This window comes from Watersipora subatra, chromosome 1 (genome assembly GCF_963576615.1).
Source record: "Watersipora subatra chromosome 1, tzWatSuba1.1, whole genome shotgun sequence".
In the NCBI taxonomy this organism is placed as follows: domain Eukaryota; kingdom Metazoa; phylum Bryozoa; class Gymnolaemata; order Cheilostomatida; family Watersiporidae; genus Watersipora; species Watersipora subatra.
Window position 1 is genome coordinate 25,293,436 of NC_088708.1, and position 26,752 is coordinate 25,320,187.

General features: G+C 38.4%; 1 protein-coding gene across 6 annotated transcripts in view; it reads right to left on the reverse strand.

The window, feature by feature from the left end:
- The window catches only part of LOC137385879 (SID1 transmembrane family member 1-like), a 43,806-nt gene extending 22,410 nt beyond the window's left edge, over positions 1–21,396 (reverse strand). The window contains exons 1-5 of one of the 6 annotated variants that reach the window (XM_068072462.1): positions 21,290–21,396; positions 4,385–4,576; positions 2,928–3,055; positions 1,936–1,968; positions 302–451 (exon numbers count right to left, since the gene is read on the reverse strand). In XM_068072462.1, the coding sequence (XP_067928563.1) occupies positions 302–451; positions 1,936–1,968; positions 2,928–3,055; positions 4,385–4,564 (491 nt within the window). In that variant the 5' untranslated portion in view covers positions 4,565–4,576; positions 21,290–21,396. Of the gene's footprint in view, positions 1–301; positions 452–1,935; positions 1,969–2,789; positions 2,811–2,927; positions 3,056–4,384; positions 4,577–20,168; positions 20,187–21,289 lie in introns of those variants that run through there. The other 5 variants (XM_068072460.1, XM_068072461.1, XM_068072463.1 and 2 more) reach the window with 5 other exon arrangements.
- Between the last annotated feature and the right edge of the window lie 5,356 nt (positions 21,397–26,752).

Consider the following 26,752-nt stretch of genomic DNA (forward strand, 5'->3'; position numbering starts at 1 on the left):
TTTATAGACAATTTTATCATTAAAAACACGAAGCTTTTGCAATGAATTTTTGAAAACGATGCTTTTGTTTGCAATTTTTTTATTATAGCATCAAAACAACACCAAAAAGTACTATTAAATAAAAGAATAACGATCGTTTTCTACAAACATGGCGGCTTTTTCGTGAACGAGTTGATGACGTCAAAAAACGATGGATACTTGAGAATAGCGAGGAAACACAACTCACAATCAAATGACTTTCTTTCAACTTGTCATGCACTCAACTGGATTGCACTACTCTACTTATGGTTTTGTTTCATACCTGACAGTAAAGTTGAGCAAAACTTCGGCAAGGATATGCATTTCGACATCGGCAACAGAAAATGTTGTTACTTCAACAGTAACAGGAAGTGTACTGTTTACTTCTTGTCCCGCAGAGCAGAGTGTTTTGCTCACGCTGTTGAACATGGTCCTACAAGTAAAGCAACATTGATGAATCTAAGTCTGACTAGTGAGTGAATGCTCGCAGTCAACAAGAACTGATCTACTTTTATCAAGTACAGTGGAACCTCGGTTCTCGAACACAATCCGTTCCAGAAGGTTGGTCGAAAACCGAGTTCTTTGAGATCCGAAACAGGTTTTCCCATTAGAATTAATATATATAAGTTTTAATCCGTTCCAACACCCTGAATATTTACCTTTTTAGTATTTCATACATTATTTTATGCATGAAATTGCACATTAAAATGCTGACCAACACATAAAAAGCAATGTATATCTCAGAAAATGTTAAGCAAAATGGCAAAGACACAAATAACATAAACATAAATGTAACCCAGGCTTTTCGTACGTTCGCGTTGTCGTAATCTTCCATACGAAAGATTACGCTAACATGAACGTGTAAAAATAAAAAAAAGGAGAAGGAAAACAATTATGAATAGGATTTTTTACTCGGCTACAGGATAGGATGTTCTTTTCTCTTAAAATATCTATCCAATGACACTTGCTTCTGCCTTCTTTTTAGCACTTTTCGGAAGTGGTTCATGATAGTGTCGTTGATGACTCTGGTGGCTGCAGCTTTATCGGGGTGGTGGAGTTCGACGAAATTCTGTAACTCGGCCCATTTGCTACACATTTGTTTAATCTCGGACAATGCGACAACAGTTGGTCACAGAGAGAGCGATCTACACCCATACGCCGCTCAGCATCCCACCCTCACGTACGCACTCACACGTCGTACCGGCGTTTGAACTCCGATTTTTGTTCGAACTACGAAGCAAGAATTTCTCGAATTTTTTGTTCGGACTCCGATTTGTTCGAACTGCGAGTCATTCGAAAACCGAGGTTCCACTGTACTGCACTTTGTGTTTGAACGTTGTTGTTATTTGGCAATAAACTTCTTGAGTCAAAGTCACTAGTAGGAGTTTACCTACCAACTCAGCACCTCAGTTACTGATAAGCATGTATCTACCGAGGTGCTAGCAAGATTTTACCTAATGAGTTAGAGTAACAGTCACTAGCATGACAACCTAGAGACACGGAGTCACAGTCACTAGCATGACTACCTAAAGACACTGAATCACAGTCACTAGTATGACTACCTAGAGACACTGAGTCACAGTCACTAGTATGACTACCTAAAGACACTGAGCCACAGTCACTAGCATGACCACCTAGTGACACTGAGTCATAGTCACTAGCATGACTACCTAAAGGACTCACATGACCCTACCTACAGCCTACCTATGTTGTCTATTCATGCAGGAATCGACCCCAAAGACCAATAGAGAACAGTAATGCTTATGGATAGTCATAAGCATCGGTAGGAAGATTGATTCATATGCATAAGCATAGATTGACCAGCTTTTCCCCATAGAATTTTCGATTACAGATGGAAGAGTGGAAAATGGGTGAGATAGAGCAGACGATCATGCTAAACGTTTCAAATTATATCACCTTGGTGTTTTCTCTCCCTTCTTTGTAGGTCTCCTGCAATATGATTCTCTACTAGTTTGTATTGCTACAGTTGTTAGACAGATCATTTTCCCTGCATGAAAAGCCGCTGGGTATCTCTGGGAACTCGGGTTACAAAATCTGAGAATTTGATGTTGATGTGTCTGTTTCTTAATTCAATAAACATCTCTTCATACGTTATATAAAGCAGTTGTTAAGTATAGAACTGATAGACCAATGAGAACAAGACACTCTAGCCAGCTGCTGACTGCCAGTTGCTGACTGCCAGCTGCGTTTAATTACAGTGCTGAAAATCATGTGAGTAAAATTCACATTTACATATTTAGCCAAAATTTATGGTGTACAGATCTAGGTATACTTGTGGTTATCTCGGCAGCTGAAAATGTTTATGTCACAACCTGAAATGAGAGATACATGCAGTGAAAGTAGGGGTTACTAACAAGAAATGATTAGTAAATACATGTACTATAACGGATGCATTCAAGCATATTGAGTATCTGTTAACAATCCTTTGTCAGCTTGTTCATAACAAAAATGAAATTGGAAACACTACTAGAGGGCTAAAATGGACTACCTCTACGGAGAAGTGCTTGACACACTGTGACACGCAAAAGAATACCTTGACTAGCTATCTAAATGTCATCAAGGTCCGATAATAACATAGATATAAAAATATTGTTACATAAAACTTCTTGCTCAGCTAGTTGTAAAATCACTCTTTCAGATTTTGTTAAACAATCGATATGGCAGCCTAAACTCAAAACCGTACTGTTGCTGTCAATAGAGGTAAGTTCTAAGACTAACACTTTCTACAGAGTATCATAAGGCTCCATTACCTGTGGTTCATTACTAGAGGTAAGTTCTAAGACTAACACTCTCTACAGAGTATCATGAGGCTCCATTACCTGTGGGTCATTACTAGAGGTAAGTTCCAAGAATAACACTCTCTACAGAGTATCATAAGGCTCCATTACCTGTGGTTCATTACTAGAGGTAAGTTCCAAGACTGAACTATCAATTGTTGCCGCACCACAATTTGAAGTGGGTTTTCAACATCGGCTTCATCTTCAACAACAGATGTTGTTAGTCGAACTACAGAATTCTGAAAAACAGAGTATGACTTCTATTTTAAAAATGATCATATTGTTTCACTATGCTAAATAACTTAATTGCCCTTAGCTAGTTAGAAGTCACGTTTACGTTTCACCAGAAACCAAGGAAGTTACTGTTACAAGTTAGGCAGTTACAAACTTATAGTTAAGTTATAGTCTAAGTTTAAAACACAAACCCGTACCAACTATGAATACAACACTGACAAACTCATACTGACTATGAATACAACACTGACAAACTGAATCATTCAATTGTAGCTTTAAAATTGCAAAGAGCCTGTAGCCCCGCTATAATAAATTGCTATATGCCAATGAATTACTACAATCATACCTCGACATATGAGTTTAATGCGTTCTGGGACAGAGTTCGTATATCAATTTTTCGGTATCTCAATGCAATATTTCCTATATAAAATAACTAACTGCAAGTTAATCTGTTCCCATACTATGAAAAAATTACCTAAAACATGATATTACGATGGAGAAACGTGTTTTTAATTGTTCTCATTCACTATCTATGCTGAAAAAGTACCAAATACATATTTAGCGGTTATGGTCTGTGATAATATGTAACATTTCTATGTACAGTATTGCACAGAGTTCTTGCTTTCCAGACAGTCGTAGTGGCCAATGGCGGCGTGAGAGAAATTTGACAGCAACCTGTTTGGCACACTAGACTTTTGTGATGCTACATAACATAAACTTTGAAGTTAACTTAACTTAAATGAATTTAGCTTATTAAACACACACATAAAGCTAAGCTCTAATATTTTACCAACTTTATATTTGTCGTAATTTTTATTATCTGACTCTGGCTTGGCACCTTTTGACTCACTTTCACTATAAATTTTACACAACCTTTGTAAGAAAGTTTTTAAACTGATTCGATATCAGACTTGGCGATGCTGTTCTCGTAAACGGCCTCTCACATACTTGGCATTTAGTGGCCATCGGGAACTGGCTCATATCTCAAATATCTCTTGTATGTCAAGACAGAAATGTGTTCAAAATTTGCTCGTATCTCGATTATCTTGTACATTGGGGCACTCATATGTCGAGGTATGACTGTACATAGAAATATTAAAACAATTAAAATTGATCCGTAACATGTTTTCCCAAGAAGAAAAATGCTGGTTTTAAAAGCAGCGTGTCATACGATTATATATTGATGAAACTAAATATTTTCAAAGCAAAAGACGCTTAAACAAACAAAACCATATTTAGTTCCACAAAGAATAATCTAAAATCATCAGCAGATGCATGATGAACCCTTGCTGATGGGCATCCTCAGGCTTGTCCAAACAGAGTGAACTTCTCACCTCAGTATGGGGATGGAGGAACTCAATGTCATAGCTCGTGTTGTTGTTTACAGTCACATTGTAAAGAGTTCCAAACTCTCCATCAACAATATCAGTTTTGGCTTTGAAGTTATGATTGGGAGCTACTAACGCTATCAACTGGGTGACAACGACTATAGGATACAACACATCTGACCTCATAGTTTCATCACACTGAAAGTAAAATCATAGACTTCATGCAGTATTTCAATATTGTTAGCATTTTGTCATCCAAACACCATTTCCTTTGTCTTCTACTATTGTTCACTTCTCCTGGGAGTCACTTTTTATTTAGATTAAACAATATTATTATAAGTGAGTCATTACTAAGCATTTTGCGAAATTCAGCTGGCCTTGTAATCATAGAATGGGCTAGTAAGCCTGCATGATTAAGGTCAAAGTTGAATATCCTTTGCAGTAATTAAATTAATATTAAATCTATAATGTGGTCTAAATAAGTTGTGTCATGAATTTAATGGTCAATAAAAACAAAACGGCAAATGTAAAAATGAGTTAATATTTGGTTGAACACAAATGTCAACAAAAAATAAATGTAGTATCTTTTATACCTTGATTGGTTATATCGCATAACAACATATCAGCCCCGTGACAATACAATAATAAAATTTCAGTTTAGCATTATATATTTTAACAATATTTTAACATTTCAGGCACCTGAGTGAGATCTGGTAGTAAAAAAATAATTTGGTAAATTGTGTACAAACTTATAGTCACTTTCATTGACAGTGCATTTTCCTATCCCATGAATTGAGTCCAATTATAGCATTTAGATAACTGATCCAAAGTATTTTCCAACTCTCCTTATGTTAAAGCAGATGTAAACCTTTAGAATAAATTGGATATATTTACCTAAACTTTTTTTACTTCAATGAACCTATATTTGCATTGGCTCGGGTTTCTCATCGAGTACCTGGAAGCTTAAGCACGTATTTAAGGTCCTAGTGTTTCTTAATAACACCCCTTTCTGCACTTGGTTAAAATTAATCAGTGTGGCAGTTTGTGCAAGCTCATTTTTAGGTCAGAAAATATTATTGCGCTAAGGGTACCTGATTGCTAACATTACCACATTTGCAGATATCTTCTTATCAATGTTGTGATCGAGTGAAACATTAGTCTTTCAGCAAACTTCTAGCGCTTAGTAAAGCTTCATTTGCCCTATTTCGCTGACTGTTGTGCCCTTTATTGCTGGGTGTTGTGCCCTCTATTGCTGGGTGTTGTGCCCTCTATTGCTGGGTGTTGTGCCCTCTATTGCTGGGTGTTGTGTCCTCTATTGCTGGGTGTTGTGCCCTTTATTGCTGAGTGTTGTGCCCTCTATTGCTGGATGTTGTGCCCTCTATTGCTGGGTGTTGTGCCCTCTATTGCTGGGTGTTGTGCCCTCTATTGCTGGGTGTTGTGCCCTCTATTGCTGGATGTTGTGCCCTCTATTGCTGGATGTTGTGCCCTCTATTGCTGGGTGTTGTGCCCTCTATTGCTGGGTGTTGTACCCTCTATTGCTGGGTGTTGTGCCCTTTATTGCTGGGTGTTGTGCCCTCTATTGCTGGGTGTTGTGCCCTCTATTGCTGGGTGTTGTGCCCTCTATTGCTGGGTGTTGTGCCCTCTATTGCTGGGTGTTGTGCCCTCTATTGCTGGGTGTTGTGCCCTCTATTGCTGAGTGTTGTGCCCTCTATTGCTGGGTGTTGTGCCCTCTTTTGCTGGCTGTTGTGCCCTATTTCGCTGGCTGTTGTTTGGTTATTGTGCAACACCATGTGTATTATAGTAATCTTTTTTCATCAGAAAAATATCTGGCTAATGTGGCAAGACAAACTTGTCATATTTTTTATGCAGAAGTGCGAGAAAAGCTTAGAATGTTTTCTTAGCGCTGACCAGCTTTAGAGGAAGATAATAAGTGCATCAAGGGTACTACAGGCCTATTATCAGTTGCAGACTGATTGGAGTGTTCTTATACAGGGCTTAGAGCAATAGACAAAGACTTAAGAGACTCAAGATAAAATACTTGTAAAATGAAAATGGATTAGAAAGAATGGATTATGGTGCATTAACACTGTCATGTGATTGTTTCACTATCTTGGTGTACTGAAAGGATTTGATTTGCCATTTAGCCTTTCTAATCTACAGTTATATCTAAGCAATGTTGGGTCTAATTAGCACTCTTACAGATAATATTTCAACAGTTTATACTTAAATAACTAAAGATACACATGCAAGATATCATTTTCAGATGTGGATAAGCAAGACCAGCAGATGTTCTGACTGAGAGATCACCAACCAATAGTCATTTTCCGACTACCAATCGCCTTAACATAAAAACCTTTCAACATATGAAATAAAATATGAACAAATTCTTTACACAACATACAAAATCTCTTGAAACACTGCACTTTGTAAATCAGTATATATATGCTAAGTCATCTTTTACATAGTTTGACTCTACAGAGTTCGAATAATAAAGAATAGCGCTTCAAATTCTCATTTTCTGGCTTCAAATTCTAAAAAAACTAGCATGAGTGGTAGAAGTAGAAAAAAGCAATACTTGCTTTGAAATTGAAAAAATATTACAACAGCCAGAAGAAAACGTTTTCAAATCAATCCTTTAGCAAAACCTATGAAGCCATCTAACAGTTGTTCTGAAGGTAAGAGTCAAAGTGGAGCAAAGTAAAGAAAGCACATAATAGGGGAAAATAGAGATTTTACAGGACACTTGGAGATAAAATCTAAAAGATGTTAAATATAAAAGCAAGAGAAACAAACAAATATTTATTTAATGGCTATGAAGTCGAAGTTAGACTAAATTCATATTTTTATTGCCATCTCTACCATCTAGCTGACGCATCTCAACTCGATTGTTTATAGCGCAAAAGGAAAGTGATAACAAAATCTGTTTTATTAATTTTTACCTTTTCATTTGGTTTCTCACATATTAAAATTTAGTTATTGGTTTAGTTATCAATTGATTGATGAGCTGGAAAAAATTAATACAAAACCTTTTAGATGGACATACTTTAAAAGATATATAATACTATCTTATTGGAAATGCGGAAGAGACAGTTGTCCAAACTGATCTAGAGAAGAGAGGATAAAAAAATCTCTACCCTAAACAGGATCTTTTCTGGAAAACTTAACTTGACTATAATAAATTTCTAATCCTCAATAAATCCTACAACACAAGGAGGTCTAATATTAGACACACTATTAATAAAGACTCAGAAAAGCATTTTATTTTTTAATCGAACGATTAAATTTTAACCACGCTTTGATACATCATACTTCAAAATGCTCAATGTCAGCTAACCATGTTAGAATACATGTATATGCATCTTTGTTTTTTTTAATAGAGAGCCTCTCAGCAACAATTTTGTTATGTTGTTGTGAATGATTCGTGAATACTGACAAGACGTGTCAACTTTATTGATGCCCAGATCAAAACTGAAAATTAATGTTAGTCTTACAATTAAAAGCAATCTTAAAGTAAAAATTAAACTTTGAGCCAACGGTTTATGGCATAATTGTGGCTTAACATCCCTCTTCTGAGATAGTTGACAGCAAACAGTGCTTTGAAAAAAAACAAAGACTGCAGCAAATGAGTTTTCAAAATAAAGCTGATCACAAATAAACACAAATGCAGAAGTGGATGTGATGGTTCCACAACTGCTCATGAAATGTCAATGTTAGCATAAGGATATATCAGGTTCTGTCACATCAGCTGGGGAGTCACAGTCTTCAAACTTTTTGAGGCTCTTTCGGTGCTCCGACCGACGTAAAACCTTACCAGTAAAATTTGGCGCAGTTCAACCAACGCTTGCACCTCCGCCAAAGATACCTGAGTTGGCTATGTTGGCTGACTTTGGAGTAGAGTAGCTCTTTCACGCCTAGCAGCATCCAGAAGCGATCCAGGATAGCTGATGAGACGCCGCCCTCTGTGCACCCGAAAGTCCCATTATTATCCTTAAGGCTGATCAAAGCTGTACGATTATTTCACACTGTGCCTTTATCTGTGAGTACAGAGTATGATCTGGGTGACACTTCCTTTAAAAGAGTGCCATCTCTGTTCAGATCCTTTACACACACTGGTTCTTGTTATGTAAGCTTGGGCAGGTCTTGAACAAAAATCCATCTGTCATGGCTAGCTTTGACATGCAGCCTTTGATGCAGCTCTCGTTGTTCAATATCTTTCTTTGCGGTGTTGGTGGGCTTTAAGAAGTCTGAGATACTTGGCAACCTTGGGATCTATGTTGTTGTGAATAATTCATGAACACTGACAAAATGTGTCAAATTTATTAATGCCCAGATCGGAACTGAAAAATTATTTTAGTCTTACAGCTAAAAACAATCCCAAAGTTCAGTGTGATAAAAAAAGTTGGCTATAATTACAAAACAGAGTTCCCACCATTTTCAGCGCGGAACAGAGCTTTTGAGACGCTAATGGTGGCCCTGAAGAGGGCTGAAATGGGAGAAGAATGAATAAAATGACGATCAGTTGATACCCATACTTGTAGGCAGCAAGCGTGCGTAATAGAGGTGGTGATTCGTTAAGTCTATAACTCGGCCGCTTAAAATTGCTGACTCTATGCACCTATATTACGCTGTAATGGATTTGATTTATCGCGGTTTATTCAAACTTGAATAGTTAATTACAATGCGCTTGCTTAACACATGTCCATTATAGTATATATGTATGTTTTATAATAGCAACTTTTATGTTAACCATTTATTAACAAACTGTTTTAAGACTTGCATGTTACTATATAAACACTCAGAAAATTGTTAATACTCATATTACGTGATTAGTTAGTGACAAATATCATTTCTGTGTTCAAAATATTTTATTGTGGCAACAATAGACCTAATTATTGTGCAGTTAATCTACTGTGAATTCTTCTTTTGGTTTGCTATATAACCTTTCAGTTTTGTTACTGCTGTAGGCCTTGGGCCATGGCAGTTTGTATTGCATTTCCATTGGCAGGCCTTTTCAGCGGCAATTTTGTGCACTTACTAGATAGATTTTATTGTGTAGAGTTCATATCCAAGGAGTTGCTATGCGTACCGTTCCCACTAATGCGAAAATTTTCACATTTTAGGTTTGGTACATTTTAAGGAGTTGCCTCCTTTTACACCAAAATGTAATTGGCTCTTTAAGAAGTGAGTGACAATTTGTCCGCCTATTGCAAAGGTCAAGGCATCATTTGTTGTAATTTATTTTCTTGTCATGCATGCATGATTTGAGCTTTGACATGGCTTGTGTAGCCCACATAAACGGTTCTCAAGAAACTAATTTGATAACATTGTCTAAGCACACAATTCAAACACTTTGTAACTGTCTAGATAGATGGAAAAACACTTATTGACGAGCCTGAAAGGTCTGTTTCCAATGATGTATGCATTCAACTTGTCTGCAAGGACTCTCTGATTCACAGAGCATGCTATCAGAGGCTAAAAGATTTAAGGTGAGATACTGCGACTTATAATTATTCTATACAATAGTTATATTGTAACTTATTTACATAATAATTATTTAATAATTAACAAGTTTTATTAAGATGAAGATCAACTTGCTCGTATTTATTTTAAAAAATAACTAAATTTCAATCCAGCCAGACATTAACTATTAGTCTTGCCCATGTTTATCGAATGGACTAAGCATGCATGTATTTACTCTAGTTTATTGGTCTAAGCTGACTAAGTGCTAGTGATTTCCCCCAGTCAATGTTGTCCTGATATTCAATTAGCTACATGAAGAAAGTTGGAAACCTGCTACTCACGATACACATTGTCAAGATGAAGACAAGCCACAAAAAAAATCCCAAGGTCTAATTCTGCTGTCTACTTCTCTGCATCAAGACCTACACTTGAACAAAGGATGTGTGATTTGTGAAAAGAAAATGCGGTACTACTCACACAAATCAACTACTCGCTAAGTTGTCCTTCATGTAGCCAAAACTGTGTGTGCTGGTATGTCCATATAGCCTGTAAATTAACTCGAGGCATGATTGTTTCATATGCTTTGATTATGAAAAGTAATTTAAAAGTGGTGTTTTGTATTGTTTTGTAGTCCAGCTAGTACTAGTATGGTACCAATGGTTGGCATCACATCACATGATTTAACCTTACCTATATCGAAATATTCAAGCATGATTGTGCGTAAACATCTTGCTAATTTTGCAAGCAGTGCACCTGCCTACATATGCAGATGGATTGAAGAATTCTGCTACCATCAAACAGGAAGAATGTATACTTTATAGAACTTTGATCAAGATGCTTTAGAGATGGCAAATCATAATAAGTATTATGACGAGTATACGTCATGCTTGACCTACAACTGTACAAGTAGTGAAAATATTGATCTTTATTGCCTCGACAGAGTCAATTAAAAAGATTGTTCAACACTTACCTATGGTACCTTGAAACTTTTTATGTAAAGGGACAAGCGGAGAGCTGTACCTCTATCTGTAGTTTTTGGATATTACAGCTTAGGTTCCCAGAGGGCAACTGAGTTAGAAACCTTTTCAAAGGACTAGTTCCTATCTATGGCAGACATGATCAAACTACCATAAATGCAATGACTCCAAGCTATTGAGAATGTGGGACTATCCTTGTGGATGCCGTGGTGCTTATCCCAGCTCTGCCTGCCAGTTCTACTCTTTTAATATTCCACCAACTTGCTGATACCATTCTTGATGTGTTTATTGCTCATGCTAAGAAGTACAAGGCTGCTTGCATGGATTTTGTGATTGACAACTATTGCAAGAAGAGAATCAAGGGGAGTGGAGTGAAGCAAAGGTTTATAAGAAACTACAAAACAATCTTCATGTTAGTAATAAAGCTGTGAAAATATCAAACTGAAAAGCCTCTGTAAAGTATGGACTGGAAGCTGATGTTGGCATTCATTTTTTTACACTGTAAGACTGCTGTCAAATGTGATACCTGTTGAAATTATTCAGCCTATAGCTCATGGTTTTTGCATTGTGTCGCTAGCATCTCATTTTATGCTCATTAGTGCATTATGCTATACTCTGGATATAGTTACCCTTTGACCTTTCCTACATTCTCTGTTTTTTGCCCTTGTGAATGACAACGCTGCCTGACCTATATTCTTAGTCAGTTGCTTGCTAACTTCTATATCAATAAAACGCACATCTATCATAAAGGAACTTCAACAGGTTATGGGCCCAGACACTGCACACACTGTACTCTGATATCGATATTCTGAATCCAGAATGGCTGAGGAAAGGTGGACAGTTGAGAGGCTAAACAGTAACAATTACACAACGTGGAAATTTAGACTGAAACATCTACTCATCGCTAAAGACTTGTATGGATACGTTGACGGCAGCATAAAAGAACCTGATAGCACAGCGGAGCAAGGTGTCAAGGATGGATACACGAAGAAGTTCAACCAGGCTATGTCAACAATAGTACTAGCAGTCAGTGATGAACTTCTATATCTGATCACAGAATGCACAACACCTAAGCTTGCATGGGAGAAATTACAAGCTCACTTTGAAAGGGACACCCTAGCAAATAAACTCTATCTCAAGAAAAGATATTTTAGAACTGTTATGAAAGAAGGAACACTAATCGAGCAACATATAAAGTACATGAAGGAGCTAACAGATAAGCTTGGCGCAATCAAAGCTCCGATATCTGAGGAGGATCAAGTGGTTACACTGCTAGGAAGCTTACCTGAAAGCTACTCAACCTTAGTAACAGCCTTAGAAGCTCGCGTAGACGACTTATCGCTAACTAGCGTACAGCAAGCACTCTTGAACGAAGAGCAACGTCGAGAGAAAAATCTGCCTACCACTACGAATGATCTTGATGCTAGAAGACAGACTACTCCTGATGTCGCCCTGACAGCAGGTAGATATGGCAGAAAATTGAGTCTCACTTGTTACGAATGTGGACAACTTGGGCACATTAGACGTAATTGCTCAAGGCTAACCCAAAAATCGATCGGTCACAGAACTCAGGAACATAAGGCCAAACAAGCTGCGGTGAAGGATGACGATTTTGCCTTCATGATGAATGCTGGTAGCTGTGAACAGTCTGATACGGCCAAGCCTAATCGTTGGCTAATAGATTCAGGAGCTACTCGACACATGACTCCTGATAGGGTGAAATTCAAGAGCTACACCATGTACAGTACACCAGAGAAAGTTGCTCTTGGAGACGGTCATATAGTTGACGCTATTGGGGCAGGAAATGTAGAAGTTCTTGTCAAAACCAGTCGAAAGGTAACCAATTTATGCACCATACATGATGTTCTACATGTACCTGACCTGAAAGCTAATCTGTTTTCTGTGAGGTCTGCTGCAGAGAGAGATACCATGGTACAATTTGGTCATACGCGCTGTTGGCTAAAGAACAAACATGGCAAAGTCAAGGCTATGGGGACTTTGGTTGATAAACTGTACTACCTAGACACTGAAGCACCGAATCACAATGCTTCCGTTGCGCAAACTGACCTATGGCATCAACGCCTTTCTCATGCTGGTATGCAAACTATCCAACATGCTTACCGTAACAACCTAGTCTTAGGTGCTGATCTATCTAATGTGCATGCAAATATTTGTGAACCTTGCATCATGGGTAAAATGTCTCGCAAGCCTTTTAAATCTGTACCTGTAAGAAGTACTAGGCCTCTAGAGTTAGTACACTCAGATGTTTGTGGTCCAATGCAAAACGTATCAATAGGTGGCAGCCGATATTTTGTATCCTTCATTGATGACTATACCCGCTTTGTACATGTGTATTTTCTCAGAGAAAAATCTGATGTCTTTGACAGGTTTAGAGAATTTGAATCATTAGTGACCAACCAAACTGGGCTCAGGATTGGCACACTACGTAGTGACGGTGGTGGTGAATATGTCAATAGTGACTTTGAACAATATCTAGTGTTACAGGGTATACATCACGAACTGACCATTCGATATTCTCCTGAGCAAAATGGAGTGGCAGAACGGTACAATCGTACCATTTGCGAGTCAGGTCGGGCTATGCTAAATCAGTCTGGTCTACCTAAACGTTTTTGGGCAGAAGCAATCGCGACCGCCGTATATGTCAGGAATCGTCTACCTACGAGTAGCCTAGCCATGAAGACAACTCCGCACGAGATGTGGTATGGCAGGAAACCTGCAATTAGTCACCTAAAAGTGTTTGGATGTGTCTGCTATGCTCATATACCTGATCAACTTCGCCAAAAATTGGATGATAAGGCAGAGAGTATGGTATTCGTTGGATATAGCACAAGGTCTAAAGGCTACAGACTCTATGACCCTCGTACCATGAAGGTTGTCACCCGAAGAGATGTTCAATTTCACGAAAAAAGGTTTGACCTCCTAGATGAGCAGACAACTCCTAAGCCAGCTCAGAGTATAGATATAAATGTGACACCAACGCCGCCTACGCTCGATAGCTCCTTGGATAGAGTGACACATCAACTCCGACGTTCAGAACGGCATCACCAACCTCCTCAACGCTACGGAATTGATGAGTACGCAAGCAGTATTATACATCACTCTGCATGTTTAGCTGGAGAGATAATCGAACCATCAAGTTACGCGGATGCAATAAACAATCCTCAATCGAGCCATTGGCTAGATGCAGCTAGATCTGAGTACCAGGCACTGATGGAAAATGAAACATGGTCATTAGTGGAGTTGCCCAAGAATCGCAAAGCCATTGGATGCAAGTGGGTGTTCAAAGCAAAATACACTGCCAGTGGTGAGGTCGAGCGATTCAAGGGCCGGCTAGTAGCAAAAGGCTATGCACAGATGCCAGGTATTGACTATGAAGAAACCTATGCACCAGTCGTAAAATATTCCTCTTTGAGAACGCTCTTGTCCTATGCCATTGCTAACGAGATGGTGATACATCAAATGGATGTAGTTACTGCATTCCTAAACGGTAACCTTAATGAAGAACTGTACATGGCACAACCGGAAGGTTTTGTGAAACCAGGAGAGGAAAACTTGGTATGCCGACTCAACAAATCCATCTATGGTCTAAAACAGTCCCCGCGGTGCTGGAACATAGTGCTAGATACATTTCTCAAATCTCTGAACTTTACTCAATCAAATGCAGATCAGTGTGTATACATTCGCAACAATAATGAGCAGAAGACAATTATTGCAGTTTATGTAGATGACCTTGTCATCATTGCTAACCTGGAGAGTGATGTGAAGAAAGTCAAGACCGCACTTGCTAACAGATTTCAGATGAAAGACTTGGGAGAGCTTCACTACTGTTTAGGTATTAATGTTCTGCATCAAGGCAGCACTCTAAAGTTGTGTCAGAAAAGTTATGTTGAACAGATCCTTAGGAAATATGGTATGGAACATGCTAAACCTGTTGCAACACCAGCGGCCACTGATGTTCGACTGCAAAGGGATGATGGAAGCAAACCTGTAGATCCTGTCAGTTACCAATCTATTGTAGGGAGTCTTTTGTACGCCTCTATAGCTACTCGACCAGATATAGCACATTCTGTGGGAGTGTTATCAAAATTCAACTCATGCCCTACAGAAACGCATTTGACAGCCGCCAAACGTGTACTCCGATATTTGAAAAACACTGCTGATTATGGAATGACTTACCACAAGTCAAAAGGTGAAATTGAAGGCTTCTCAGATGCAAGCTGGGGTGATGACTATGATAATCGTCGCTCTACATCTGGGTATGTATTCATGAACAATGGTGGGAGTATTAGCTGGATGAGCAAACAACAAAGCACAGTGGCACTGTCAACAGCTGAGTCCGAGTACATAGCATTATTTAATGCTACTAAAGAAGCTGTGTGGTTACGCCATCTGCACAGAGATATTACACAAACAACTTCTGCACCCACAATTATTCAAGTTGACAATCAGTCAGCAATATCCATCGCCAATTTTGCCAAAAACAATAAGCGTACCAAACACATGGACATAAAATTTCATTACACTCGCGAAGCGATAGCCGACAAATCCATTGCTACAACGTATTGCCCGACTGCGAATATGTTAGCAGACATATTTACCAAGCCTTTAGCCAAGGACAGATTCATTTATCTCCGAGCCCAGTTAGGTATTTCAGTCTAATGTGCTCGTCTATTACCGTGTTTATTATGTCTATATGTAGGCCTATGTACATTTGGTAGTCATTTACTTCTGTGTCGCAAAAAATGCATGATCTATGTGGGAGTGTTGAAATTATTCAGCCTATAGCTCATGGTTTTTGCATTGTGTCGCTAGCATCTCATTTTATGCTCATTAGTGCATTATGCTATACTCTGGATATAGTTACCCTTTGACCTTTCCTACATTCTCTGTTTTTTGCCCTTGTGAATGACAACGCTGCCTGACCTATATTCTTAGTCAGTTGCTTGCTAACTTCTATATCAATAAAACGCACATCTATCATAAAGGAACTTCAACAATACCCTGATACTCTACACTACAGCAGCATGATTATGCTACCGGCATAAGTATTAACCCTTATGCTCAACCCAGCACTATAATAGAGGAGACTACTTTAGCTTGTGATTACAAAGAGGCAGACACGCATCTCATGCTGCTTGCATGTCACGCTGCTGATGAATATTCATAGGCAAATCTTTTGACATAGGCGTTGCTATAATGGCACTTGCCCATGGTAAAAATGCTAGTTGCTGACTCTGTTTTTCTTATTCGACAGAGGGAAGTGGCTATTAGATGTCAGGGCAATGGCCACTAAGCTTAGAGATAATCTACTAATGTGAAAGTTCCATAGGTTTGCATGTTTTCTCTGGCTGTGATGCAGTTTCATCCTTTGCAGGCAAAGGGAAAATAGTCGTAGGAAACTCATCAAAACAAATGTAGATTGTCAGCAGGCAATGAAAGGACGCGGAAAATCATTCAATTTTCGAGGCAATTTTATTCTCTTTGTGAGACTCACACATGCCAACTCTATGGCAAAAAAGATAGTACCTAGGAAAATGGCACAGACTTCAACTGACTAAAGTGCAGGCTATTTGTGTCCAGGTCTGGAGCAAGTCAGTTTCTTCCTGCCATCAATCGCTGAAAGAACATGCACATTGTGCCCATTATGTAGCAGCTACCTACATACTGTATATGGAAAGAGTCAACAACACAACTTGGCAATGCACCATTTCTTTTATTACATGGGTGGATACTGGGTAAAGAAAACAATGAGTATGCAGTGAAGTGTCATACCAGAATTATCGCCCCACTCGATATTCCACAAGCAGTTCTAAGTGAGTGTCAAAAATCCAGCTGTTGAGGGAACAGATGTGCCGGTATTGTGGCAAAGCTGCCTTATAAGTGCTACTGACCGAGCATCAAAAATTATTGGGATTGGCTTACCAGGGTGTAAAAGTTGAGAGAAGGCACCCACAAGTCTATTTATCGGCTCGGCCTCGAGTCTGTTCATCAGCTCGCCCTTGAGTCTGTTTATCGGCTTGCCCTCGAGTCTGTTCATCAACTCACCCTTGAGTCTGTTTATCGACTTGCCCTCGAGCCTGTTTTTCGGCTTGCCCTCGAGTCTGTTTAACGGCTCGCCCTCGAGTCTGTTTATAGGCTAGACTGTGAGACTGCTTATCGACTCGCCTTCAAATCTGCCTATCAGCTGGCCCTCGAGTCTGCACATCGGCTCGACCTCTAGTCCGTTTATCGGCTAGTCCTCAAGTCTGTTTATTGGCTCGCCCTCAAGTCTGTTTACCAAAATTAAAGCTGTGAGTAAATGGCCCTTGCCCAAATATATGTCAGAGCCTTCCTGGGCACTTGTGGGTATTACCGCAGGTTCATTGCAAATTATGCTGACCTATCTGGACTTCTGAGCCAGTTGTGCTCTACCTGAGTAGGATTCCACTGGGACGACTAGTGTCAGGGCGCCTTTTAAACTCTTACAAAGCATCTGATGACAGCACCTGTGCTGGTATACCCAAACTACTCAAACCATTCATTCTAGATACCGACGCTAGCCAAGTGGCTTCAGAAGCGGTTATGTCACAAGAACAAGATGGTTAAGAAAGACTATTTGCGTACTATTGCAAGATGCACTCACCTAAAGAAACATGACGTGGCTAGAGATACTGGCTATTGTGAAGGCCCTAAAACATTTCAGTTCGCAACAGTATGGACGAAAGTTTGAGATATGTACCGACCATACCAGTTTACCACGGTTACTTCAAGCTTCAACTCCAACAGGCCAGCTAGTTCGATTGTTTGAAATACTCTCAGAACTTGAATTTACCCTGAAACACCGCAAGGGACTCAAACATAACAATGCAGATGGACTAAGTCGGCAGATCTGCCAAGATTGCAAGCAATGCCCATGCTATTATGCCCCGGAAGAATTTTAGCCAGAATTTCAGAATTAAGCCAGTACGTATAGATGCAGTATTCACTCTTCCAGTGAGACGTCAAATTGAGTTCACTAAAGCCCAGGAACTGGATAAACACATTGGGGAGGTGTATTAAGAGGTCCGGGATCAAAAATGACCTTCAGACCAATACCTAGGATGGCAGGTAGAAAAGCTGATGAAATTATGAGATCACTTAAATATGGATGAATCTGGTTTACTGCAAGTAGAGTTGCTCTATCAAGGTAGACAAGCCACATGGGCGATATGCCCCGTGTTAAACAAAAAGAAAGAACGAGAATGGCGCACCAAGCTGCCCATGTCAGATTCAATAAGAACCTGACCATAATTTGCCAAAATTGGTTCTAGCCTGGCATGACAAGTTATGTCCGGTAGTTGTGGAATGGATGTGTTGCTTGTCAGAAAGCAAAACCAGCAAACCACCGACACTTTAATTGCCAAAACAGACTAGGGGTTAGAAGGCCATGGGAGGTTATAGTAGTAGTTTATGTGGTGTCTGGCCAGAGACTACCGAGGGTAACACTCAAGTTTTAGTGCTAGCGGACCACTTCACCAGATAATACGATGCCATTCCAATCCGTGATGGCCAGGTCTCGACAGTAGCTAAGGTTCTGCATGAGCGAATATTTAATTACTTTGGGATTCCTGAAATAACACCCACAGACCAAAGGACACATTTTAAATCAGCTCTATTCAGGGCATGCTGTTATCTGTCCCTATCATCCACAGGCAAACTCCATAGTGGAGAGGTTAACTTGAACGTTGGAGGAATCCTTAAGGGCTATGCAGGCCAAATGAGAACACATGGAATGGGATCATTTAGTGTCTCAAATCATGTGGACCATACGGGCTACGCCTCATCAAAGCACGGGAGAGGCCCCAAACTCATTGATGCTAGGGTAAGATGTCCGACTGCCACATGACCTGCTGGTCAACTATCCAATCAGGATAGTTTGCATGGAAGACGAATATACAGTATAATTACAAAAAGACATGTAGACTGTATGCATAAGACTATGACCTCAGCAAAAACACAAACCCCGAACAGACAAAAGTCAAGAAGAACAAAATTTTGTTGCAGGTGATCAAGTCTGGCTCAAATTATATTTCAAGACAAAAGGTAGAGGAACAAAACTCTAACCCAAATATGTTGGGCACTACTGCATTACAAAATCTCTGCCCTACCAAACATACAAGACAGAAAATTGTCAATGTAGCACGAAGGCAGGATTAAACTATATCAGGAAGCTGGTGAAAACACTTCTCCAGGAAAAAACACTCAAGTCCATGGACCAAGCTTGGCAGAGAGTAAATAAGATACAGCAACCTGTCTTGGGCCTAAACCACAAGTAGCAGAAACGTTGGCCCAGCAAACAAACACTGATGTAAAGCAGCGGACCTTTAGGGTAACTAAGAAGCCAACGCACTTACAAAATTATTGGCTTAGCAAAATATAAGCAGACGATGATAAGCCATCAACTATTCTGAGACAGAAATCTATCTTAGGAAGGGGGCAGTGTAATAAAAAAAGTTGGCAATAAATACGACACAGAGTTCCCGCCATTGTCATCCTGGAACAAAGCTCTTGAGACAGCCCTAAATGGTGGCCCTGAAGAGAGTCAAGATGGGAGAGGGGAATGAATGAAGTGACTATTAGTTGGTACCCATATTTATAAGCAGCAAGCATGCGTAATAAAGCTGGTGAGGCGTTCCATGGATAAGTCTAGAACTCGGCCACTCCAAATTGCTGACTCTATGCACCTATATTACGCTGTGTGAGATTTGATTTATCGCGGTTTATTCAAATACTAGCTACAATGCGCTCGCTTAACATATGACCATTGTAGTATATAAGTATGTTTCATAGTAGCAACTTTCATGTTAACCATTTATTACCATCCCATTTTAAGACTTGCATGTTACTATATAAACACTCAGAAAATTGTTAATACTCATGTTACGTGATTAGTTAGTGACAAAATATTATCGTTTCTGTGTTCGAAATATGTTATTATAGCAACAGTTGACCACATTATTGTGCAGCCAATCAACTGTGGATTCTTCCCTTGGTTTGCTATATAATCTTTTAACTTTGCCATTGCTTGGTATTCCACTGCTTATCGCTGTGAGTTATAGTACTAATAAAGATACTGCATTATTTAACTATAGCTCTGCTTGGTTGTTCAAAGAAAAGCAAAGTATCAAATTCTTGACATTGTTTCTGACTTTAGCATTTTGATATCAGTCAGCCTATCATAGCTGCATTCACTATTAGTACTACTGACCGAACATCAAGAATTATTGCGATTGGCTTACTAGGGTGTAAAAGTTGGGAGAAGGCAACCACGAGTCTGTTTATTGGCTCGCCTTGGAGTCTGTTTATGGGCTTACCTTCGAGTCTGTTTATCCACTCGCCCTTAAGTCTGTTTATCGACTCGCCCTCAAGTTTTTGTATCGACTCGCCCTTGAGTCAGTTTATTGGCTTGCCCTCGAGTCTGTTAATCGGCTTGCTCTCGAGTCTGTTTATCGGCTCGCCCTCGATTATGTTTATCGGCTCACCCTTGAGTCTGTTTATTGGCTTGCCCTTGAGTTGGGAACTGTCTACCCTTGCCTAGGAGAGCCTGAGAGGGGGAGAGAAAGGGGGGGAGAGAGAGGGGAATAGAGAGAGGGGGAAAAGAAAGCGAGGGGGAAATGAGCGAGACGAAGAGAAAGAGAGAGGAGGAGAGAAAGGGGGAGAGAGAAAGGGGGGAGAGAGAGGGGGAGAGAGAGAGAGAGAGAGAGAGGGGGGGGGGAGAGAGGGGAGAGAGAGGGAGAGACAAGAACAATTCACAACACGCTTACTCCAAAAGTTAAATTATTCATAATTTTGAGTGAAAGTTTGACAAACAAATTTTCAGCTGACGCCACCGGAAGTCACGAGTCATTTCGAGATGCACAAAAGCAGGGATGTTAAGTTTGTACATATTATTGCAAGCCAAATCTAACGCAACAGCAGCTTCCATTGTAACAATTTTCATATCAAAAACCGATTTAATAAATATTGATCGCTTTTTGATTCTTACTCCCACAAAAACTAGTCATTGCGCAGCAAATGTCTCTTTCCAATTGAGACATCTATAATTTGGTTTATGGGTTTACTGTTTACAACAGAAGCGCGTCAATCAAACCTAATATTAAAACCGTGCATAACGTAAATGGCACCTCGTTCCAGGTGTATGAGATGTCGAGTAACGCAAATCATCCCAGCAAAACGTATAATATCATATATTAATCTCAAAAAGTAGCAGTCGTTCTTAAAGAGCTAGAGAGAAACCTACAACAAAAATTGAGAAGATTATTCAGTTATCAATGATAAACCCGTTTAACCTCTAGTTTAGCGTACAGTTTAGTTCAACAAGCTATATACAGTTTACAACGCAGAAATTCATGTAACGAGATAACTAGTGTTGTTTAAAAAGTAATTTGTGAAGGAAGCGAATGAGTCAACCAGAAAATAGCCCTTGTGCACGAACTTTTTAGTTTTTAAGCAATAGAAGCATCGTCTTTAATATTTCAACCGAGATGTCTTGATAACTTGATGCCATGATAACTTCCATGATACTCCACAACAACGCCGTAAACAACCATTTATGGTGGATTTACAGTGCCTCGCGTTTGATGTTCTCAAACCGAGTTGTTGAACTCGGGTTGCAGTTCAAAGAACTCGGGCTGGGTTTTTGATAAGCTCGAGTTGCGTTTACAACTCGAGTTTGTAAAAATAATGTGCAATATATTGGTATTACGGTAGCATACCCGTAGATTTGATTATGTTAACAATGATACACTCATTGAACTTTGAACCCCTAGAATGGCAGTCACGTGACTTTTACATTGATAGTGATACGTAATGCATGCGCCATATTGGAGAGTTAATCGCGTACTAGTTCCGTTTGTAAACAAACAGTGAAAAGAATGAGAGAAACATACATGTTGAATAGTTATTTTCCAGCTGGGTATTAACAAAAACTCTTCCTACACAAGGTTTAGAGTGCCCTGATAGAAGAAAACCTATTTATAACATATGGACTGGGATATAATAAGTAGATGTAAAATAGATTTTCGTGGACCATATTAGTCATACAAACTGTTGTATTAAAGTTGCATAAACCCAGCAAATGATATATTCACGCAAATAACAACTGTTCCATTATATTAAAAATTATATTACATATGCATAAACCATAATGGAGAAACTTAGCACACGAAGTATTTCGATAAAAACAACACATGCTGCCAAAACAGAAACCGTTTTCAAGATTTAAGCAATAATAGCTTATGACTGTATGATATGTATAATACAGTATCTGTAAAAGATGGAATAAACTACTGCAACAACTAAACGGAAATTAAAAACAGTTGTAATAGAGGATAATCAAAATAATGCAAACAAGGAAATGCAGGCATTAGTGTAATCAGATGATTAAGCTTATACATACACGTTACAGAAAATGTGTAAAAGGAGATTTGTATACTACTGAATATTGAGCCAAGGTGCATCAGAGTTTCTTAGAACTAAATCAGATTAGAAAAACAGCACAACAACAGCTACTGATGAATATTTCAGTGATTACATTGTTACTGGCCTTTAAAAAGTACTCCTTTAGTATTTTATGCCACAAAAATGCACCTTGCAGTTTGAATGTAGGATTTTAGCATAATGATGCTGCCGGAAATCATAAAACGACTGAAAAAGGTTTTTCATCAATGATGCAGTGGTTGGATATGCCATCTGCCTTGTCCGTAAGGTGTTTCCCAAGGCATAGCACATCACTAGATCCTACACTACTGATAACATACACCACACAATGGAGTGGATCTGGCTTTGCATTAATACGAAAGTATCGATCTGCAACTAGCAGGATCCAGATGACACCATCTGATGGACGCACCAATCCTCCATTGTTTTGCAGCTCGAGTAAAGTATAGAAATGTCGGTACTGGATACTTGACTTAGTGGTAGCCTGCGACTGACGGCCAATGTCACGACAGCACTTTAGTTAGCTTTTGCACAATGTAGCCAGCTATATAAACTAGACTGTTACCTATAACAGAAATTTGACATCTGAAATCATTGTGAGCTTCACAAACTGATCAACTTCTGGAGTAGCCTGTATGATGAGAATCTCGTTTTGAGCAGTAACATTACCTGTCTTACCAGCATTTGATTTTGCACCACATTTGCTGATAAGTTTACGAAAGGTAGCCTTAAACTGAGTAACAGTAGGATTATTGTTCCAACCACTTGAACAAAAGCATAAATTATAACAATCACATAAAATCAACAAAAACGAATGTCTTAATCACATAAATATAGTACCCTTAAGATACAACAATACAACTAATAAAATGAGCGAGAATAAAACGGGTCAAAAACTTCCATATCGCTATGTAAAATGAAAATGTGGCAATTGTTACTGGAAGTCATTCACACACATCTTAGGCATAAAGCTTAATGGAAATTTCTTAATTAAGCATGACTCAAAAATGCATTGCATCCATGAGATTATTTCAATAGAAATGACAACAAACAAATTGCAGAAATACTGCAAAGATGTACTAACCATTGCCACAGATGCATTACTAGAGAAATTTACATCAACATCTTCTGCTAAGCTGCAGACATATTTATAAGCACTTGCTGTGGCAGCTGTCACTGATTTGCGTGCTGTATGAAGTTTCTGAATTTTTTTTACATATATCTACTTTAAGTTGAACAACCTTGCATCACTCTGCTTGACAATATTGTTTTGAATTCAATCATTGAAAAGTTCCATTCAACATTGAAAAATATTACCTTTAAATGACTTCAGTCGTACAATTTAACCTGTTCTGTCAAAACATGGATCATTGAAATGTTCGTTGCAGATAAGTGCCCAAGGATCAAGCTTATTCACTCTTTTGCGGTTGCGATACTATTGTAAATAATGAGAGTTCTCAGTTGCTTAGTTTAGAAATCTAAAAATTAAAATGAAACTGTAGTAGTTAGTTAGTAACAGTAGTAATAACAGTAGTATTATTACTCTTATCTCCTTACTGCTAGCTATATTCAGGTACAACAATAAATAATATTATAGGCACTACAAACATTTTTTTCAAATATAAATATTTGGAAATAACCTAATGGTTTGTAGTTCCAAAATATTAATATAATAAAAAATTCCAAATTTAAATAATAAAAAACCTTCGTTCTGAAGGAAGAAAAATTTCACTCACTAGCTTATAAATTTATCTAATCACCGACAACATACAGCCAAACTCGTACACCCAGTAATGACACTGATCGACTCTCACTCACCCAGTGACTAGTGTAGTAAAACTAACTAGTGGCAGAACTAACTAGTAGTAGCACAACTAGTAGTAGTCGTAGACTTTATCAATAGTAATAGAACTAGTAGTAGAAGTGACTCACTTGTGAAATGTCATGCCCTTTCCTTTGAAAGTCCATTTCTGCGGTTTTTGCAGTTCATGGAATAGCAATAGCACTGTGCACCTACACCCTTCTCTCTCTTACACAAATTATTAATAGTAATCTCAGTAGTCTGTTCCTTTGATTTAGCGGTGTATTCGTGATCTTCCATAGCTGTTAAATCTGAAATTAGATTTCTTTCTTACATTGAACACAATGAAATTAACTCAAACGCTAACTGAACATGGCGTCGGCCGGATTTTCGTACTCACGAATGACCTTTGCTAGTCCAGAGGTTTTGAGTTCAATGGGTACATTAACAGGCACCCGTTAGCTAATAGAAATTAAACTATGTATATACTGTAAAACTAAAACTTATTGCTTTTACCAGGAACTCGAGGTTACAACGCACTAGTTATAAACCAATAATGAAGAACTCGGCTTCTGCAGACCAGGAAAATCTGCTCGAAAGCAAGTTGATAAACCGGAGTTACTATTGCCGAGTTGGCAATGATCCAACTCACTCTAAACAATGATATACAGCCCCATTACATACAGTGGTGGCTGTATATCATTGCTCTAAACAACTCAATTGTTCTCATCATTTTTTTTAATGATTTTCTAATGATTTTACCATCTGACTGTTCTTGATTGTAGTCAAAAGTGTGGGTTGCACCTAACGCTTCCTGTGATACAACCTACTGAACGCAACCAAAGAATATTGAAACCAACTCATTCTCTTCTAAAGCCAACAGATTGCGTTGTACGTAACGCTTTCTCAAGTACAAGCTGCTGGACCCGATTGGAGGAAGCTGAAACCAGCTCATCATCCTCTACTAAAATTAAAAAAGTGTGCTTTATCCAGTTCCACTTCAGATATAACTTGCTCAAACCAACAAGAGAAAGCTCAACTTTTTGCTAGATTAAGGTTTCTAGCTGAATCTGCTAGCTACTACTGTACTGTTATTCGCTTTATAATATTCAAGAAATCGTCAAGCTTGCTCAGAAAATAGCTTAATTAGTCATACTTACTTAAAGTGCATATGTTTTTGTGAAAACAAAACATCAGCTAAACTAGCATAAAAACTTTCGCAGTTTTCATCCCACGTGAATAAGAGAAATGAAGCTTAGAAACAATCATTTGAATCATTCTGCTAATCGTCAACTATGTAAGAAATTCTCATTGAAAAAATTATTAAAAATTCTTACATAATGGTTAACTTGAGTTATACAACAAATAAGCACCATTAACAAACTCATAAAACTACATATGCTTAACACAACACTTTATGATAGCCATAAAACAGGTTTACAGTATTATAGGTAATAAGCAAAAGGTATGCATGATTTTTCTAAGTGTGAACGGGCACAAAATATATTACATGAATTACTAACTATTGGAACAAACACCTCGATATTCTGGCGTACAAGATATTAATTAGATTTTAACACCACGGTAATATGAAGAAATAATTTAAATAGCTCGTCAGAGATGTGGTTGGCGTAAAACTAAAATATCTCTATTTCTTCATCTTATCTTCTTTTAAGTCAACTTCAGTTCAGACGACTCTTTGATGTAGAAGCCAGTTTGCTAGGGCCACACATTTCATAGAGTTTATCCTGTAAGTTGTCTCTATGTGTTTCTGATTTTACAGCAAGACCCTTCTCCCCATTGAACTACTATATCGAGGAATAAAAAGTTTAACAATTGTTCTGTGACTGCTGTCTAGCCAGTCAACCAAACACTAAGTTAACACCAGTTAGAAAAATTTGTTGAGAATATGAAGCTGATTAAACATGTCAAAAGAAATTTGCTTTTATTATGATTTGCCATTAGAGAACACAAATAAGCCACATTAATAACACAGTCGATGTCACAAATACTCAAGATTTACTGCTGTTGTACCTCACGTCACTAGGTACATAACTTGACAATCGTATCCATAGGTCTCAAGTGATGTGGAGTTTAACTCTATGAATAGCCTGTAAACTGACCAATCTGAGAATCCCACAATAATTAATGCATCTAACTCATAAAATAGATAGATTAATCTGAAATCTGTTTTTTATGTTTGGGATAGACAAATAGACAAAATCTTTTATAAAAGAGGTCTACCACAGCTTTGACATATATGATAGTCTAGGGCAGAACTTTCGATTCTCATAAATTAACCTGCACTACATGAAATCTTATTTAAGGCTAATGTCAAGTTTCTTATGAATTTTTTATTGCTATAGTGATTAGCAAAGTTTTTATTAGGAGACAATCCCAATCTTTCCTCTCTGAATAAATGATAATAATGGCATTGCTGTCATTGCCAGAATGATTTATATGTGTTCCTAAACACAAATTGTGTTGGTTTCATGGAGGCAGCAGTTATTGCACGTAAAGCAATAGTCAGCGCTATTATCACACAATATATTCTATAGCTTCACACAATACTACTCTGTCATACGGCTCTCTTTTGTAAAACTAAAAATTCTCAAATTCATTAGCCATTCATGTATAAGAATAGAAGGCTTGTTTGAC